The 18,988-nt window shown below is 34.4% G+C and overlaps 2 protein-coding genes across 2 annotated transcripts; both read right to left on the bottom strand.

The window, feature by feature from the left end:
- Positions 1–350: 350 nt before the first annotated feature.
- LOC143610066 (uncharacterized) lies at positions 351–7,274 on the bottom strand. The gene is made up of 14 exons (XM_077084643.1): positions 7,110–7,274; positions 6,009–6,173; positions 5,790–5,906; positions 5,623–5,707; positions 5,386–5,494; positions 5,222–5,289; positions 4,690–4,815; positions 3,163–3,941; positions 2,209–2,406; positions 1,771–1,831; positions 1,363–1,479; positions 1,010–1,123; positions 850–930; positions 351–676 (listed from the first exon to the last, which is right to left on the bottom strand). Exons 1-14 carry the CDS (start codon positions 7,184–7,186, stop codon positions 650–652), a joined length of 2,124 nt encoding a protein of 707 aa, XP_076940758.1. The 5' UTR covers positions 7,187–7,274; the 3' UTR covers positions 351–649.
- Positions 7,275–12,994: 5,720 nt separating this feature from the next.
- Positions 12,995–14,710, bottom strand: LOC143610068 (pentatricopeptide repeat-containing protein At2g20540-like). The gene has a single exon (XM_077084644.1). The coding sequence runs from the start codon at positions 14,682–14,684 to the stop codon at positions 13,161–13,163; it is 1,524 nt and encodes a 507-aa protein (XP_076940759.1). The 5' UTR covers positions 14,685–14,710; the 3' UTR covers positions 12,995–13,160.
- Positions 14,711–18,988: the final 4,278 nt, after the last annotated feature.

Genomic DNA, 18,988 nt, shown 5'->3' with positions numbered 1-18,988 from the left:
TTAAAATGATATAAAAATAGTTTACAATTTGTTATGCCTTAACATCTTACAAAATGATAATAGCAAATAAAAGTAGGATTTGACCTACAAGCTACTCTCGCCATTAATACAATATATTTTGGGTATTCGACTAAAGGTCAAACGCGACTTTACACATTAGTCGCAAAACAGCACTGTTTTGCGACCATTAAATTGTATTGTGGGTATTTGACTAAAGTCAAAGCGCGTCTTTACGCATTTAACTAAAGGCTAAATGCGTAAAGACCATTAAATTAAATTGTATTGTGGGTATTTGACGTAAAGACTAAAGTCAGAGTTTAATCACAAAACTCTGCAGTAATGTGACCATTAAATGGGTATTTGACTAAAGGTTAATCACGCATTTAAATATTGGTACGGTTAATTTGAGCCACAGGATTCAGTTACCTTTTTCATTTGGAGATACAAGTATTATAGATGTTTGACTAATAGTCAACACTTCTTAAAACCTGTACACAAATATCCAAAAATCAAAATAGAGTTGTTTTGCTAAAACAATATCATATTATCAATTATCAAAAATTGATTGGTTGGGAAAAGGATTATGTTCAGAGATTAATAGGCAAAACCTGAAGACGCACCTCAGATGTGAAATACCACTGTATATGTTTTAACGTTCAAAAGCATATTCCCAAACCTGCAACATTATCAAACACACAATTATATCACCAACATATTACAAGTATTTGTGCCGGACAGGTTTTATGACATTATTACTATAATACCCTTGTTATATAAAACAGTTAGTTTGGGGGTAATTCTGGAATTAATAACAAGTTTATAAAGGTTTTATCTGTATTAGGGTGCTACCTCAACAGATTGTGCTTGAGAACTGTGATTGGGTTTTGGAGCATGAGCACCGTCATATTGAAGAATTCTAAGCTTCCCTTCCTACAAATATATAAATTATGTTTTAACTGATTTTTGATACGAGAAAAAGTCAAAACAGGTCAGCACTCAACACACAAACCTTGGTCCCATAAACAAGGCCCCCACCGGCAAGGGGGTGAAAGCAAGCCACATTGACCTCATCTTCAGCACTTGGAAGCACACTCACAAGTTCCATGTCTGAAACTCTATATACCTGAACCATAAAAATTTTAAATGTGTAATTGATGAATATAACAAAGATTATAAACACCACTCCATAATCCAATATGCATCCATCATATCATTAGATAATTCATTTAGTTTTGCACAATAGATGGTTCTCTCTTTAATGCATAGATCAAAGTTAACATAACGTTTCAAATTTATTTGCGGGCGGGGCCACACACATAAGAAAAAAAAGAGAGAGAAATCAGTGTAAAATATTGTATTTACCTCAAGAACCGTGTAAATGGATAATAATGCAGCATCCCCGTCAATCACAATGGTTTTAAGAAGAGAACTGTGACGTCGGCCATAAGCAAGCAATATGTGCTCAGAAGTAGGTGAAAACTACAAAAAAAAAGAAAAAAGAAAGAAAAGAATAAATACATAATCAAAATAAAAATAAGATCAATATTGTTCTTATGCTTTTAAAGCTGAGAAATACCAACAATAGGGTATCTATGGCTCCACATCATAACACAAGATATCAATTAACCCCGTATCGTTAATAAATCATGTTATTAAATATCCAACACTTATTACTCAATTAATCAAACAAGTTTCAACAAAACTTACAGGTTAGGATTATATTATCTCACCAATAAACATTATTCAGATATACACTTGAAAATGACTTGCCTGGATGGATGTTAAACAATGAGCAGCTCTAACTGGCCTCGAAATAAGAACCGAACCAAAACTGCATAAGATATAAAAATACTGATTAAAATATAACCATTAAAGCAGAAATTTAGAGGTGGCACTTTCAACAGTTATTGCTTATCTTTAGCGGGTTGTAGGGTAATAAAATTTAAATCACTTAAAAACGGGTTAAACGGGCCGACAGTCGCCCAATTGCCCAAAGTGTATTCTTATGCACAAAACCTCCTAAAATCATCTTAATTACATTTTAATTTTTGTAATCATAACACTACTTATTTAATAACTAACTTTTGAAAATTGGAAGGGAAGAAGTATTATGGTTACCCAATACCCAACCAGCCCGGCCCCGCCCAATTTGCCACCTCTTAACATCTCAACAGTGAAAATATAAACAAAAGGGAATTGAAATATTACGTTGCCTCTTCGAGTGAATATATCCTAAGTTCATACATGAGTTGGCGGGCAGAAATTGGATGCCTAGTTGGAGAAGTTGAAGCCCGTTCTTGATGAAGTTGGGCTGGTAGCCCGGGGTCCGCTTCAAACTGAGGAAGTACACATGCAACACAAGCAGCTAGATATCTCCCACATGGTGAAAAATGGGCCCCCATTTCACTGCATCATCATTTTGCAGCATAATCAACCAACATATGATATAAAAAAATAAATAAAAGGGGGGGGGGGGGGGGGAGCTGTTACACTTCAATTAGTAAATAGCCAGATTATCATATGTGCCTCAGAACAATAGATATTAACTTTTAACAAGTTATGCTTTAAAGCATACACAACTCGAAGGGAAAAATGGAACAGGTTGAGTAACGGCTCAAATATGATTACAAAAACTAAATAATTACAAGAACACATTTTCTTAAAATAACTGATTTTAACGATTTTAAGCTTTGAAATTGTTCTTTAGGATAGAAATATAAACAAGCCAAGCTGCTTGTAAGCTACTCGAGCTCGGCTCGGTAAAAGCTTGAACTGAGCCGAGCTTAGACGAGCTCAAGCCTAAAATAAACTGGTTTAAAAATATTTTTATATATAAAAATTATAATTAAAATATATATGTAACTATAAATTATATAATAACTGTAAATGCATAAAAATAATTAATATATATAATAAACAAGCCGAGCTCAGAACTTGAAAAAACTACTCACACTACTCACGAGTCAAGCTCAGGGCCCAACCAGCTCGTTTACTTTTGTGGACTTCCAACCCTTTCAACCCGTTTGACTCCTATCTTCTAAGCTTTTTCTTTCTGTTCTTTTTTTTCATTTGACCTGTTTAAAGATAAAAGAACAAACTGACCCAACCCAACCCTGAGTAAACAGGTCAAACATTGACACTCTAAATGCCCTAAAACCTTACCTACAAAGTACCGCATGTGGTATTGTTAGACGACATCTTTCAGGTTGAAGAGAAGCACAAGGATCTTTAATATCATGAGGCCAAATTCTTAGCTTTACAGTACAAGGCAATTCAGCAGTAGCACTCACAGCCAATGATGCAGAAAGTTGACTCTGTATTCGACTCATTAATGGAAAATTAACACTCCCACCATTTGTCTCATCAACCGTATATTGTGATGCAGAAGTAGAAGCACCATTTGAAGAAAGATCCCTCCAACCCTGTCTTTCTGGTCCCACTGGGTTCAAACCCTCCGTTGACTCAAGTGGCAATGTGGTCAACGAAGGGCCACTTTGACTTTGGCCCGCCAACCATCCTTGGATGAAATTTAACTCCCACCTCATACGATCTAAATGTGCTTGCCTGTAATCATCAATGGACCCGACCGCCTGACTAGGCGTCAAATTGGGAATATCCATATTAACAACTCCAGAAGAAGCCATCATTTGTTCATATAGTTCTGTTGCATTTGCGAGAACTTGAAGCCGATCTGAAGATTCTGATGGCCCATTGACTTGGTCAACAAGCCTGCTGCCAATATGTAGTTGTGGCCTTGAATCTGTATTTGGATAAGGATGAGAGCAGAAGAGAGGTACATGCCTTAATGGTAACTCTGCAGCTAAACTTAAATGATCAAAGGAATGTGTGTTTCTCATATATATAGTTGGAGGGGGATAATGCAAATAACCTAAAGATGTTGCAGGTGCCATTGTAGAATCTGAAGAGTCAAGATCATTGACCTGTTAAACAAAGTCAAATAATTAGTGTGTGGTAAGACCTTACATAAAGAAAGGGTAAAATAAATTAATCAACTAAAGCAAAAACATGTCATACACATCAAAAGTTTCCCAATGTGTATTTTTTATGCAAACTAGGGGTGGCGTGGGTCGGTTGTAGGCACAAAACGAACCAAAAATCGCTTTTTGGGCTTCTGAGACCATTTGGTTTTGACTTTTTCAGTTATCACAATGGTTCGATTCGATTTCAGTTTTGTCGTCTGGGCTCAAAATTTTTTGGGTGATAAATAAAGCCCCAAATAATGAATTTGGGCCTCAAACTTTATTTAACTAATGATTATCGACTATTAAGCACTTGGGCCTAAAACTTTTGAGCTATACCATTTATTAATTTCTTATAAATTACTTAACATTAAAAAGTAAAACTTGCATTATAAACATTCAATAACAAACGTCTGTTTTTTCATTATTCACGAGCTGGTTGGTTTTTATGGTTCAGATCGATTTTTTATCGGTTTTTACTTTTTAGTTCATGCAAAACTGAAACCAAACCTTAAATTCAGTATTTAAAAAGATAAAACCAAACCGTCAGTTTCGGGTTCTGTTTGGTCAGTTTCATGCACACCCACCTCCCGGAGGCCGGATCCATTTCTTTATGAACGGATAGAAGTCGGATAGAAGTGTTTCAGGTCAACCTGACCCGTTTTGACCCTCACCAAAAAAATTGTTCATTTTGAGTCAAGAACCTTACCTCGGCAGTTAACAATAATGGAGCAGAATGTGGATGGAAGTGCACAGCACGAAGAGAACGTCTCGTCCTCAATACAATAACAGGTGTGGCAGGCTCACCTCTATTATTGTAATGCCAAAAATATAACTGAAAATGAAAAAAAATAATAATTAAAAAAAACTGATGTCAATATGATGAATTGGGAAGTAACCATTATACAAGGTCTAAGTTGGAAATCAAAATAACTTCCCAATTAATACCTTAAACTAAATGCAGCAATTTTAATCTCTTATTCGTTAACAGGCTAATTTGGGTTCTGTTATTTCCAACAAAATGTAACAGACTTTTATGAAGTAGTTTAAAAAGAAACAAGAAAAATGCGTCAAGAGTTGCCCAAAATGTATTATTAATGAAATAACAAAATTCTTTGATAATTTATTCAAGAGATTAGATTATGTCTAAAATAGTAAAATTATGTTGATCATATTTAACATACTGATTATTTATAAATAAACTTAAAAATTTGGATTAAAAGTATTTCACATCAACCGACCTTATGGCCTGCAGCAACTGCAAGAAGTTCTCCTTCAGCATGAAAGGCAATTGAAGCTATAGGTCGGTCTGTGGCAAAGCAAAGATGCAGATAGTGGTCATATAACAATACATACTTGCATATATAAGTTATTCTGGGTATATAAGACAGAGTTCAAAAATTACAAAAATCACGCGACCCTAAGCATGCCGTTGTATTTGCATTCCATAATCTAACTTCATGATCCAAACTTCCACTAGCAAGTATTTCTGGATGCAATGGGTGGAATCTGACCTGTTAAACAACAATTAGTATATCAACATAAGAAAACACTGTCACATATTTCAAACACAAGAGACATGATTTAAACAATATTTAATCATATATAAATCAATCAAAATATTATTATTTTAGCATCTTACCACCCAAGGAGTTCTTCGATGACCACTCAGCACCTTTTCACATTTTCCAGTATGACAGTTAATTATTTTAACAGTATGGTCACCACTATAATTCAGAAATCAAACGACTTCAATAACTATAATATTAAAACATGCAAAGACAAAAACAGTGACTATTGACAACATACTGAGTAGAAGCAAGAATTTTTCCATCTGCACTAAACGCAGCTGCAATTGTTGATCTTGGAGAAGGCACCAAAGGGCAATATTTGGCTGTTAAACACCTCAAAGACTCAGCCTCCACCCTAAATCCATACAAACAACCGGTAAATTATCATGCTAGAAGTTAACTTTTTTCTTCAAAGGTATCAAAATACTATAGAAACATAACAAAAGTAGTTAAGTACCATGAAAGAAGTTCACTTTTTGGATTCCTCACTCTTTCACTTTCAGGTTTAACAGGTGACTTATCCTTGTTATTATAAACTTCTCCCCACTGCCTTCTTGGCAAGCACCTTGATGTTCTGGGAGTTATCTCTCTTCTTGCCAGCAAATGAAACAAATTCCTATCACTATAAATAACTGCAGTTGAGATATGATAGCAAGTAATTGAATGCAACAGAAATATAACTGACGTAACTGCTATATGGTTATACTAACTACTCTGATAATTCATTAACTCGTTGCTACGATACAAGAAAACTAATGCTAACAATCAATAATTAAAAACTAACATGTATACCAACATGGAAACCTACCAAAGATTAAAAAAAATATATCCAACAAATAACTTCAAAACACAACTACCATAAAACAAGCACATCAAAATGCACAATCATAGTCAAGCCCGATCCCGAGCTCGACTAGGCTCGTTTTGACTTACGAGAACTCCAGCTCAGCTCGTTTCATTAATTTCTATACGTTTTTATTTATTTTATATGTTTTGAGAAAAACATTAAACGAGGCAAAGCTCGCCTCAAGCTCATGTAGTACCTTAAAGGAGCCAAATCTCGGCTCGAGCTCATCTATGCAGTGTGAAATTAATACATAAAAGTCAAAAACTTAAAAAGACAAGGCTCGAGCTCAGGCTCGATAAATAAACGAGCTTTATCCAAGCATGAGCTCGAAAAGGTACGGCTCATTTCAAGCTTTTTATTGATTCGAGCACGAGTAGCTTGTGAGCGGCTGGACTCGTTTGCACCCTCCACATTACTAATTATAGCTAGTAAGCAAAATTAAGCTAATTACATCATTAATTACATCCAAACCCTAACAAGCATACTAATTACACATGCAACAGCTTGATCCAATACACGAGTTCAAAATTCAAACCGAATTGTAAATCAAACTTTCATTTTCTGAATCACAACAAAATCAAACCACTAAATCCCTAATACAACCGTCAATTATTCAATTCAAATACCAAAATTCAACACTAATTAAACAGATCGATCGATCAATCAACAAACGGAATTAAAATTGAGAGCAATTGAGAGTTTGATTCTCACTTTCGATGGATTTGAGAAGGTAACGATGAAGATGAGAGCGTGTTGAGATCATCTAAGCATGAAGTTGTTGCATCCATTTATTTATATAATTTATATGATAATAAATTAAACATACAACAAGGATGTTTGTGGAGAAGTGAAACCCTAATTGTAACCGTCAATTTGGATTGGGATTGTGATTGTGATTGTGATTTGTGAAGAGAAGTGAAACCCTAGCTAGCAATGCTGCAATCTGATGATGACTGCTGCTGACGCCTGACAAAGAGGCATAATAATAATAATAATAATAATAATAATAATAATAATAATAATAATAATAAGTTTTCAAAAACCTAATTATAATAAATTTATTAAGAAAAAAACTTTTTGTTTTTTATGACTTTTAGAAGGTTGCGTGTTGTAGTTAAATCTACCATCAAGATTCATTTTATTATATTGCGTTATATGGCGCTGACTGGACCTAACCCTCAAATCCTTTGTCATTCGCACCACCGCCTCGCCCCGTTGTGGTCCGCTAGCCATTTGCGCCGCGAGTCAAACCCTTAATTTTTCTCCCTTGACGCTAGCCGGCTGAATTCATCCATTCGCGACTCCGTTGGTTGGTCACAACACACAACCTAAATAACAAAATAACATTTAGTTTTTGTTTATTTAATTTTACAAAAATTAAAAGGATTGCGAGCATCTTATTTGGCTCAAGATATAATTGGATTTACTGGTTGAAATTAGCTTAGATATATTCATGTTTGTAGTAGATGTTAGTTGATTGTTAATCGAATCAACCCAACCATCTTTGTGAATAATTGAATTAATTGAAATGCATATAACTAAAATCGATTGGTTGTAGAAATCCAGAATCCGAGAAATGGGCTATGTATTGTTTTATGCCATAATACCGAATTGATAAGTCTGTGGATCGGGTGGAAACTGGATCAAGATCAGCCCTTCTGATAGTATGATCCATTTTAATATGTTTTTAGAATGATCGAATACTATCAAGTATATGTATCCAGACTCGAATAATGGGCTTTAGAATTAAAACTTGTATGCTTGAAAAGGGGCTTACAAGAGTGGGTTGAAAGGGAAATATATCTAACAATTTTGACACATTAGCCTAAAAATGGATTGTTAGGACTCGTTTGTCAAATAGGTTGATATGGGTGACTATTTCTCATATAATGGGTTAACTATCCATGTTTGATAATTTATTCAGCTAAAATTAAACGAACAAACATCAGCATCCCGACTATATTCGTTCGATATGTTTACACAACTCCTTGCAGATATCTTAAAGGGAATTATATTGTTATTTTGTAATACAAATTTTATAGTATGGGTATCATAAAGAGAATCATAATATATTATACTTCCTACGTGAGGCATGTTTGCTAAACCACAAGGAATTCGATTGAACACAAATTTTAGGGGTGTTTGGGATTCTTTATTTTACCTTCTTATAATTTTTGGAATAAGTTAATAAGTTACAATATTGTAACTTATTAACTTATCACCTCATAATAGCCCACATTTCCAAACACTTTCTAACTTTTTTAAAAGTTATAACAATTTATAAGTTACATAAAATAAGCAATCCCAAACACCTCCTAAGTATCAAAAGTTTATGGTGGTTTCAGATAGAGCCATTTGTCAACTCATCCAAAGTCAAAAGACTTACATTTGCAAGTTAGGGTCTTCTTGTTCGAGTCTTTGAAGGTGCCAAAATGTGACATTTGTCAATTTCGGGTTATTTTATACTTGTATTCTTAATGTAAACCCGACCCGTTTTGTATCTCGAACCTTTCGATATTATCAAAATGATGAATTGTATGTTAAATATTTGTTTTATATTTGTGGGATAAAAAAAAACACCCTTTTCGGTTCTTAAAATTCCCCGAAAACGCTCAAAACGAACTCCAGGGACTAAAACTACCAAAATGGAGACTTGAAGGACCCATTTGTAGTTTGTACTTTCTTAGGTCTATAACCAACCCATTTTCATGAAACACCCTTTATGAAAGACCCATTCAACTTACCCTATATATACACACCAATCTTCTTCATTTGTGCTTGCTCATTTCTTCATTTCTCTCTCAAATTCTTGAATTCTAATGTTGTTCTTCATAAGCTAATCTTTCATTTTAACTAACTTCTCAATACTTAAAGCTTGATATTACAACATATATATAATATACACTCCTTGTTTACCTTCGGTCTTTTATTTCTCCGGTCTCGGCCGGTTGAAATGTCTGACTAGTAAGGCAGGGTTACATGGAGGACTTTGTAGTCCTTGTTTATATATTTAACAAATCTAACCATATAACTTGTTATACTTGCTTAACTTCTATATATTTTAGTTTATTGTTCATATTTGTCAAGTTCCATGGTATTGGGTATGTGGTGACTAGCCTCGGTTTCATCCCGAGTTGAGAACCGAACCAAAAACCGAACTTTTGTTTAAAAGCATTATTGTTAACTTTTTGAATGTAAAACTTGAGTATTATTATTTATAAGTTATTTTACAAGTTCCATGGTAATTGGGTATGTGGTAACCATCCTCGGTCTTATTCCGAGTCAAGGACCGAAACAAAAACCGAACTTTTGTTTAAAAGCTTTATTGTTAGCTTTTTGAATGTAAAACTTGAGTATTATTATTTATAAGTTATTTTACAAGTTCCATGGTAATTGGGTATGTGGTAACCATCCTCGGTCTTATTCCGAGTCAAGGACCGAACCAAAAACCGAACTAAACCGAGTTCACTCGCTTAAGACACACAAGTGTGTTTTTAGCCACCAAAACTCATATTTTTCTTCAAGATTATATTTTAAATCAATTTTAGTTAATTTCTAAACATACTTGGCATGTCGGTAACCAACTTGATCTTATAACAAGTTCGAACCGATAAGGTCGTATACTCGCTTAACGAACGTTAAGGTTCTTCACAATAGAACTACATACTTGGTTAAGTCTATTTTGATTTTATTGAGTTATCTCATAACATTTATTATTTTGGGAAGTTAACTGTGAGCTTGGTCAATTATCAAGTCTCGAACCGACAAACCCGAACACTCGTTTAAACCTCGTTTTGGTATTCTTATAACCAAGGGTTTTGCAATGTCGCATTTTAACCCACATTATTACTTAACATAGGTTGAGTAAAAAAAAAAGAAAAAAACTAATGAATAGAATACCGAGACCCGGTTTCGAGTAAACTTATTTTACAAAACTCGTTTCTTTAATTTCTCAAATATTTACATTTTAAATCCTAAACTTTATTTATTTACTTTATTTGTCATGTATTTTATTTTAAACCCTTCCAAGACTACCTACTAACACAAGACCCGTTTAATATAGGTCTTGCTCGTTAAACCGATCTCTCCGATTGTTCACGACACTATCTTTCAAGTTACTTGTTAATGTGAGTACTTTTTCATCCCCCGTTTTCCATCTTTCGTTTTGGGAGTGGCATTGCATACTTATTCAAATTCAAATGATTTATACTTGAGTCTTAAACCACAACACGTATTGTATATGTTTACTTAAATAAATGCTCGATTTGGTGTTATATGTTTTACATGATTATGTGCAAATTCTTGAATGCTAAGGCGGGTAGCCTCTTGAATGCAAAGGCGGGTAGCCTCATCAAAGTATGATCATACGTTAATTCCGAGTATATATGGTATCCCCATATAGAAAGGTGTCGTCAATGTATTCTTATTGACGATTTCATTATTGTCGTCAATGTATTCTTATTGACGGTTCGTCAATGTATTCTTATTGACGGTTTTATTATCTAAATTGTTGCTATTATTTATTGTTTTCATATACTAGTTGTGGATTTCATACTATATACTTATTGTCCAAAACTATGAAAATTGCTCACCAACCTTCGTGTTGACAAACTCTATTTTATGCAATGTTACAGGTTTGATGTTAGCTTGATTGGATTACTTGAAGAAACTTATTATCTTGGCTTTAGGATATTAGAAAATAAAAGAATAAGTTATTTGTTTATCTATCTATTTGGCATTTTGTATGAACAATTGTTGTGTTATTTATGATGATATGGATTTAAATGAGTTGTTTAAATATTGTAACTTTATAGTGTCATTGTGTAGTGAGCAATCATGTCGCGCCTCGACGTTTCCGCCTTCATTGGTCAGGGTGTGACACAAAATCTTTTGGTTATGTTTTCTTTGGCTTACTTATGTTACCCTTTAATGTCCTTTTTTAGTTAATAACTCAAGCCCCTTTAAGCTTGTACAAACCATGGGTGTGCACAATTCAGTTTGGTTTGGTTGTCAGCCTCAAGTCCTCACCTAATTAACCAATTGGTTTTCAGTTAGCCTTTTCGGTTAATTCAGTTAGTTTTTGGTTTTCAGTTCAGTAAATTACTAAATTTCAATATAAATAACTAAAATCAAACTTGAGCTAAAGCTTATACCTAGCAATACTTGAAATAAATGCATAATACATTAAATGAATGTATAAATATATGAAATGAAGATATAAATACATGAAATTGCCGTATAGAACATGAAATACATGGAATGGATGTATAAAAGCTAGAAATATGAATGGTTCGGTTCCATTCAGTTAATTTGTTAACCAAGGGTACAACAAAACGATAACAAATTTTCAGTTAATTCGGTTTCGTTGGTTTTCAATTCGGTTATTGCTCACCCTTACTACAAATCTTTGTCACATGTGCATGCAATTCAACAGGCTTCTTAAGACTTAGGAGCTTCTTTAGAGAGTGACTTTTAAGAACATCAACGGTTGTTGCCTTTGAATTTTAAACACTTAGAATAACTTTGTTTGCCTTTTTGGAATCCAAGTGAAAATCAAACACCCCTTGGAAGATGCATGGACTGTTTTCCCAATCTGTGGACACAACCACAAAACATGCTCTCAGAGCAATATTATAACAAATAAGAAATAAGAAAAATTCAAGTAACTATTACCCTGTAATAACTTCAAATTCCTATCAAAATCACTACATCCACTTAAAAAAGAACAATTAGCCGAAACAATGACACATGATACATTAGTTACGCAACTTGGATTGAAAGAGGTAAATACTTAACGAAAAATACAGCATATTCAAGAATATAGGCAAACTAGCATAAATGAACAGTTAAAAAGATTGTAAAATGAACCAGTGTTAGGGTGAGAAAACACAATCCCAGACTAAGACCGAATAAAATACTTGTTCGGATTTATCATTTTACCTGAATTTCAGAGAAATTTTGGGAAAAAAACCACTACGAATTTGCGTAGTTTATTACTTCAAGAATTGGCCTTAATTCGCTCTAAATTTTCTTAAAATTAGAAATTAAAATCAACAACATCAGATGACTATAACTCCTACTATCGATTACTGCTGAAAACTAACTGAACTAAATAGCTTTACAAAATCCATGATTTCATTCTACTTAGATAACTTTTTTGGGTGCCAAAACAAATAATGATAATACCTTAAAAGCAGAAAACCACATGCTTATTCGTTTGATTTTGTAGCTGCATCAAGCAAGAGATTTGCTTCTTCAATTCAACTATGCAATACAAGGTTGAATAAAAATCATCAGAGATTGACAGGGGCAAAAATAATAGATCCTAAATAAAAACACAAAACATGCAATAAACTACATTTATCAAAGTAGTCCAAGAAACAGCAGCATTAAACCTCTTATGTGCATACAGTAGAATCATAAGGACCAACTAAGAATCTTGATCATCAAAAAAAATTATTATTTACTCCCTCGCATCGAATAACATGGCAAATATTCAAATCAAATGCAAAATATTTGAAACTCAGGTAAACTTATTAGTTATTACTATAAAAAATAACATCAGATGACTAAGAAGAGATTAGGAGAACCTGTTGTGGGACCTTTGATCCTGCCTTTATAATCTCTAAAAACAGGATTGCTCTTCAAACAGATTAGGCCCATTGTTATTATTCAATTTTCGTCCACTATTAATAACTTCAGTCCAATATGATTTCGAAACATTAGACTCAAAACCGGTCTCTTCACAAGCCATTAATTCATTCAGAAATCCAGCATCTCCCCAGCCATTATTTCACTAGTTGTTTGATGCAAAGCCAGTAACCAAAGCATCAAATAAATGTCTCGAGAAAAAGGCTTTGATTCATCACTAGACACAAACTCTTCAACAACATTATCAACCTCAATCGCGCTGGACCCCGGTTTCCTTCCCATTATCTTTCCTCTCATTAACTTCCTCACCCTCGAAACACCATCCCATCTTCCAGCATCTGCATATATGTTTGACAACAACACATAATTTCCAACATCATCTGGTTCAAGCTCTAACAAATGCTCCATGGCAATAACCGCCATATCAGCATTACCCTTGATTCTGCACGCACTTAACAAAGATCCCCAAATGGCAGAATCTGGTTTCATAGGCATTGTTTTTATCAGGCCAAAAGCTTGGTCAATGCAACCGGTTCGTCCCAGAAGGTCTATCAAACATCCGTAATGCTCGATTCCCAGATCAATATTATAATCGGTTGTCATGGAATTGAAGTATTTTAATCCATCTTGTAGCAATCCCGCATGAGCACAGGCTGATAAAAGACCTACAAATGTGATCTCATTAGGTTTAATTTTTGTCTTCTGCATTTCATGAAACAATTGTATTGCTTCGTGAGCTTTACCATGGTTAGCTAGCCCGGTTAACATTGTGCTCCAAGAAATAACATCTCTTTCAGGCATTTTATCAAACACTTGGCGTGCTTGATCAATATTTCCACTTTTTGCATACATTTCAATCAAAGCATTGCATAAGCTTGTCCTCTGCAAGAACCCGTTTTTCTCTGCATAAAAATGGATCCAATTTCCTAACTCAAGAGATCCCAACTGTGTGCAAACTGGCAACACAGACAGTAAGCTGATCCAGTCAGGTTTAACACCAGCCATTTGCATCATGTGGAAAATTTGCAATGCATCTGTGTTACTCCCAACTCGTGCATACCCTGAAATCATTGCGGTCCACGACACAACCGATCTCTCTGGCATTTCATCAAACAGTTGTCTTGCCTTTTTCATCTGTCCCAACTTAATATACCCGTAAAGAAGACTGTTCCAAGATATAACATCCCTCTGAGGCATTTCATCAAACACCTTATGCCCTTCATCAATACCATCACACTTTACATACATATCCAGAAGTGAGTTTTCAATAACAGTATTTGATTGAGCGCCCGACTTAAAAACATGCCCGTGAACTTGCTTGGATAAATGAAGACACGAAAGCCCTCCACACGACCGTATGACAAATGGGTATGTGAAATTGTCGGGGAAAATTCCTTCTTTAAGCATTTGCTTGTATAAATAAACGGTGAACGAATTCAAGTGTTTATGTGTATGAGCCTTAATTACAGCATTGTATAAGTAAATATTTGGCTCGGATACCTCTTTGAATAACAATTTTGCATAGCCTATATGTTCGTGTTGATCACATATATTTACCATTTTTTTCACGAGGTAATTGCTCTCTGATAATGAAAATTTGATGATTTGGGAATGAATTTTCTTTAATGTACCCATGTTTTTACAGTTGTGCAAGATGGTCATGAACATGTTTTCCAACATCTTTACGGGTAGGACATTGCTACTTGCGGCCACTGAAACACTACTAGAAGTTAACATGGTTGGGATTTGAGGAGATTGCTCCTCTGCATAATTAACTTCGTCCTGAATAACACATTTAAGCAGAAGATGAATCGACACATTTATGAAAGAATAAAACAAAGATGAGATATTTAGATATAACACATTCAAGTAGAAGCTGAATCCAACCATTAAGCATGTTCATGAAACATTATAATGAAGATGCAAAATATAGAAATATTAATAGAATATATTCGGACAGAAGAACACAATCATTTTGTGTTATTCTTCAAACTCAGTTCAAAAAGAGGATTTCACGATTGTGACATTCACTTATTGTTTTAAAACTTGTTTGTTTTCATGTTGTAAGAACCTTTATTCTTATTTTATGGCTTCTTATTGTAGTTTTATGATATCCTGTGGGTATGGAAAGATTAGATATATGCTCTCTATACCTTCATTGTCAATTAAAGCTAGATTCATTCTATCTCAGTGTTGTAAAAATCAATTCTAGGCGGCAATTAGTTGCTAATCGCTGGGCTGTCGATACGATTTCAACTATCGGTCAAAATCTATGAAGTGTTTTTATTAATCCAATCCGACTAATAAGCTTGAAAAAATTATATATAATATTTTGTGTTTGAAAAATTACGTATAAAATTCCAATATGATTAATCGCTAGTGAGAATCAGGCATGATTTAACATGATGTTCGTTGAGGCATTTCATCAAACACTTGGAGTGCATATTGAACCAGCAAAAAATATAACGTGAATTCAACTTTAAAATGACAATAACTAAACAGGTTCATTCCATGTGATTGAAATCTACATCAAAATCCACACAATTACCTGCGAGAATGAGAACTGGTGAAATGTGTTGTTGTAAAGCAAACAGAAATGGTGAGTTACGATATCAATTCAAAGAATATGCAAAGAAGAATGCTCAAATCAATCCATGGATCTCTTCTCGTTATTCACTGCGTCATTATACATACATCAACTAACACTTAGTTTAAACTAATTACTTAATCACTAAAATATCTCCCACTTTATTATCTTCACTTGCTCCTTTTGGTATACCACTACTGGACGCCTTATAAAAGAGACAACGACTTTGCAAAAATGCGGAATGACTTTATAAAAATACATGACGACTTTCTAAAAAGGCGGAGAAAAATACGGACGAGTTTACAAAATAAATAAGGAAACAGTAAGACTTATGAAATGTGTCTTACTGTATACCACTACTGGACGCCTTATGAAATGTGTTGTTGCAAAGCAAACATGTTAAGAATTGAAATTTTAATGATTTTCCTTTAATTTTATTCATTTAAATATGAATTTTTTTTTCTTAATAATTTTGATATAAAATATCACCTTGAATTAAATCTTTTTTTCTTACAGCCGGTTTTACTAAGAAAACAGTAAGACTGGCAAGAAGCTAAACTTAAACAATAATTACACCCAGTTACATACACATACTATTACACTATTGTTATCAAAACGAAAATGAACACTAACTATTCCAATCCATCTCTGCTAGATTCACTTTGCTTCACCCAAAAAAAACTTGGTCTTTTAATGTCTTCCTTGATTCTATTAGTGGATACACTTTTGTTGTAAAATAGTACTTCATTCTCTGTCTTCTAAATGCACCAACATGTCGTGATGATCATTAATTGAATTGCTTTACTTTTGAACTTGTCATATCCACCACTGAGGTGGAGTTTGAACACGTCACGAATCGCGAACGTGTACTCCGGGGATACCACGGTCCACGCCAACTATTAGCATATTGTCATATTACCGAAGCAACATAACGCTATATTGCCATTAGTTAAATATCGGGTCAATGCCAATTTCGTATTATTATTACTATATAATAAATAACAAATTTGGTGCCGCAGGTGCCCATTGGGCCACTTGGTGGCACCGAACTGGTCCGTAAATTTTGTTTATGTTTTTTAGTTCGTTCAGCGTAACGAACATAACGTAAACCGACCGAACGCCACTTTCTTTAGTTATGGTATAATAACAAACATGACGGAAACCGACCGACTACCCGTAGACTCATCGCCTCAACGCCCGGGATCAACAACGGTCAGGTTTTACCAATGTTTGAGTTTACCGACAGACACCACCACATTGGTCCACCTCAAATTTATAATTTTTTTTTGTTTTATATTTGGTTTTAATTGCGGTACACGTTACCGAAACCAACCGAATTCGCGTCAACTTATTGGCCCAATGCTTAGGTTGTACCACTATCTGAGTTTTACCTAATGGGCTGGACAAAAAACTAGTTAGTTACATTAAGATCAAGATAAAGTTTTAAGAGAATATTAGGAAGGTAGCTATTTTTTTTAGTAAGGTGCATTTTTTGTTGGGTCGTGACAACAACACATAAAGTGATGACTTTAGTGACAACAAACTCTATAGCACATTCACATTATATTATATTATATATTAAAAGGCATTCGGTGCTATACTCACATTTGTTACTGTAGCAATTTCGTACCACTTATAAAACATGTATTACAAGCACTTGAAGCAGCTTTTAAGTACACGTATCTGTTAGGGTTTAAAGCCACGTTTTGATCAATCCTGCAACCACTTTCACATACGTGTCCTGCTATTTCTTTTCTTTTCTTTTTGTCTTCTATCACACAAGCCTCCACCTCTGGCCAGCACCACCGCCTTCATCCTTCTTCTCCGGCCAACACCAATCTTTGGATGTTTTCATCGAAGGTAACCTCATCACCTACGACAGGTATTTTTGTGGATGAATTCAACAATTTCCAGGGTTTGCTTGGGAGCCGTAACGAAGTCTGTTTTTTTTATTCGTTAAAGGCCAATTTCTAGAATTCCAGGTTAGTTGTATTTCATCATCTCATTTTCCCCTCTTGAAGCTGAACTTTTAGGCTTTGAAATCGATTATTTGATCGGATTAGTTATTGATTTCATCTTTATCGCTATTACAGTTACAAGATTCGCATCGACTGGAAGATCAACTTATCCGTTGCCTTCTTCCATCAGGCAATGTCAACCCCATCTCTGCAGCTCTCGAGTCCGCCGAGGAAGAAGACGGACTTCAATTCTCAACTCTGAACTCTCAATCGGGTATCGGACAGCTGAACGAACAAACTTCTAGACTCCATTTCATCAGATAACGATAAACCCCAACTCCGGTTCGTTTGCATTTGGTAAAATTAGAAAATTTCTATAGAAATTGACAACTTGATTTTTGTTAAGTGTTTTAGTCTTGGGAGTATAAGTGTCAAATCAATCGATTGTATTCTCAATAACAAGGTAAATGCATATACAAGATATATGCTAGAGTTTAGGTATTGATTGACAACTAAACGAGGAAAATGATCGGTGAATTATATGTTCTAAAAGTATGTATCATTCAAATTTCAAATGCTGTGATTGTGGTTTGACTTACCGTTGCTAGATTTAGGTTCAATAGGGTATGTTGGGATATGTAGTTAGTTTTCGCCAAAGTGGTTATGGGGAGTTTAGATGTGAGTTGATTATAAAGTCAATATAGTAGCATACATATAAAGTCGCAACTATCACTTGGAAAAGAACCTATAAAACCCTCTGCAATTTATCTGTTAAGATTATCTATGTTTGATCGCAATATTGTTTTCTACTTTGCAGAAATATAACCATTATATGTGCTACCCTTGAAGAAATGAAAGCTGACAAAACTCAAATTGAAAAAAAGAATGCTGTAAGCTATTTAATAAAATCTATGTAGTTCTTTAACTTTGTAATTTTGAAGGATTATACTAGGGATGATATCGGTACCAAAGTTTTGAGTTCCGGTATCGGTACCGGTACCGGTACGGTACCGGTATTTCCCGAATTTACCTTCAATACCGGTATCGGTACCGAACCGAATATTTCTGTACCGGTACCAAACATTTATGATTTTCGGGTCCGGGATTTCGACCGGTACCGGTCTAGATTATATTGAAATCCACCTTTTCATCATAAGAAATGATGAAACAGTATCAAGGGATTCAATTTTATTATTTTCATTTCTTGGTGTGCTTTAAATAGTATCAAGGGATTCATCATAAGAAAGGACATGGTGAAGGCTGTTGACAGTATGCGGCCAAGTTTTAATTGAGCAATGTTTGAAAAAGTTGAGGTAAGTTGATGTTTATCTCTTGATGAAACAATTACCATGTGCATAACTCTTGATGGCACACTTTACGTTGATGGGGAGTGT

The sequence above is a fragment of the Bidens hawaiensis genome, unplaced genomic scaffold (genome assembly GCF_021521415.1).
Source record: "Bidens hawaiensis isolate Kalapana, Puna unplaced genomic scaffold, B.hawaiensis_p1.1 tig00023652_1, whole genome shotgun sequence".
In the NCBI taxonomy this organism is placed as follows: Eukaryota; Viridiplantae; Streptophyta; class Magnoliopsida; order Asterales; family Asteraceae; genus Bidens; species Bidens hawaiensis.
Note: the sequence above shows the minus strand (reverse complement) of the source record. Positions and strands in the feature narration are given on the sequence as shown.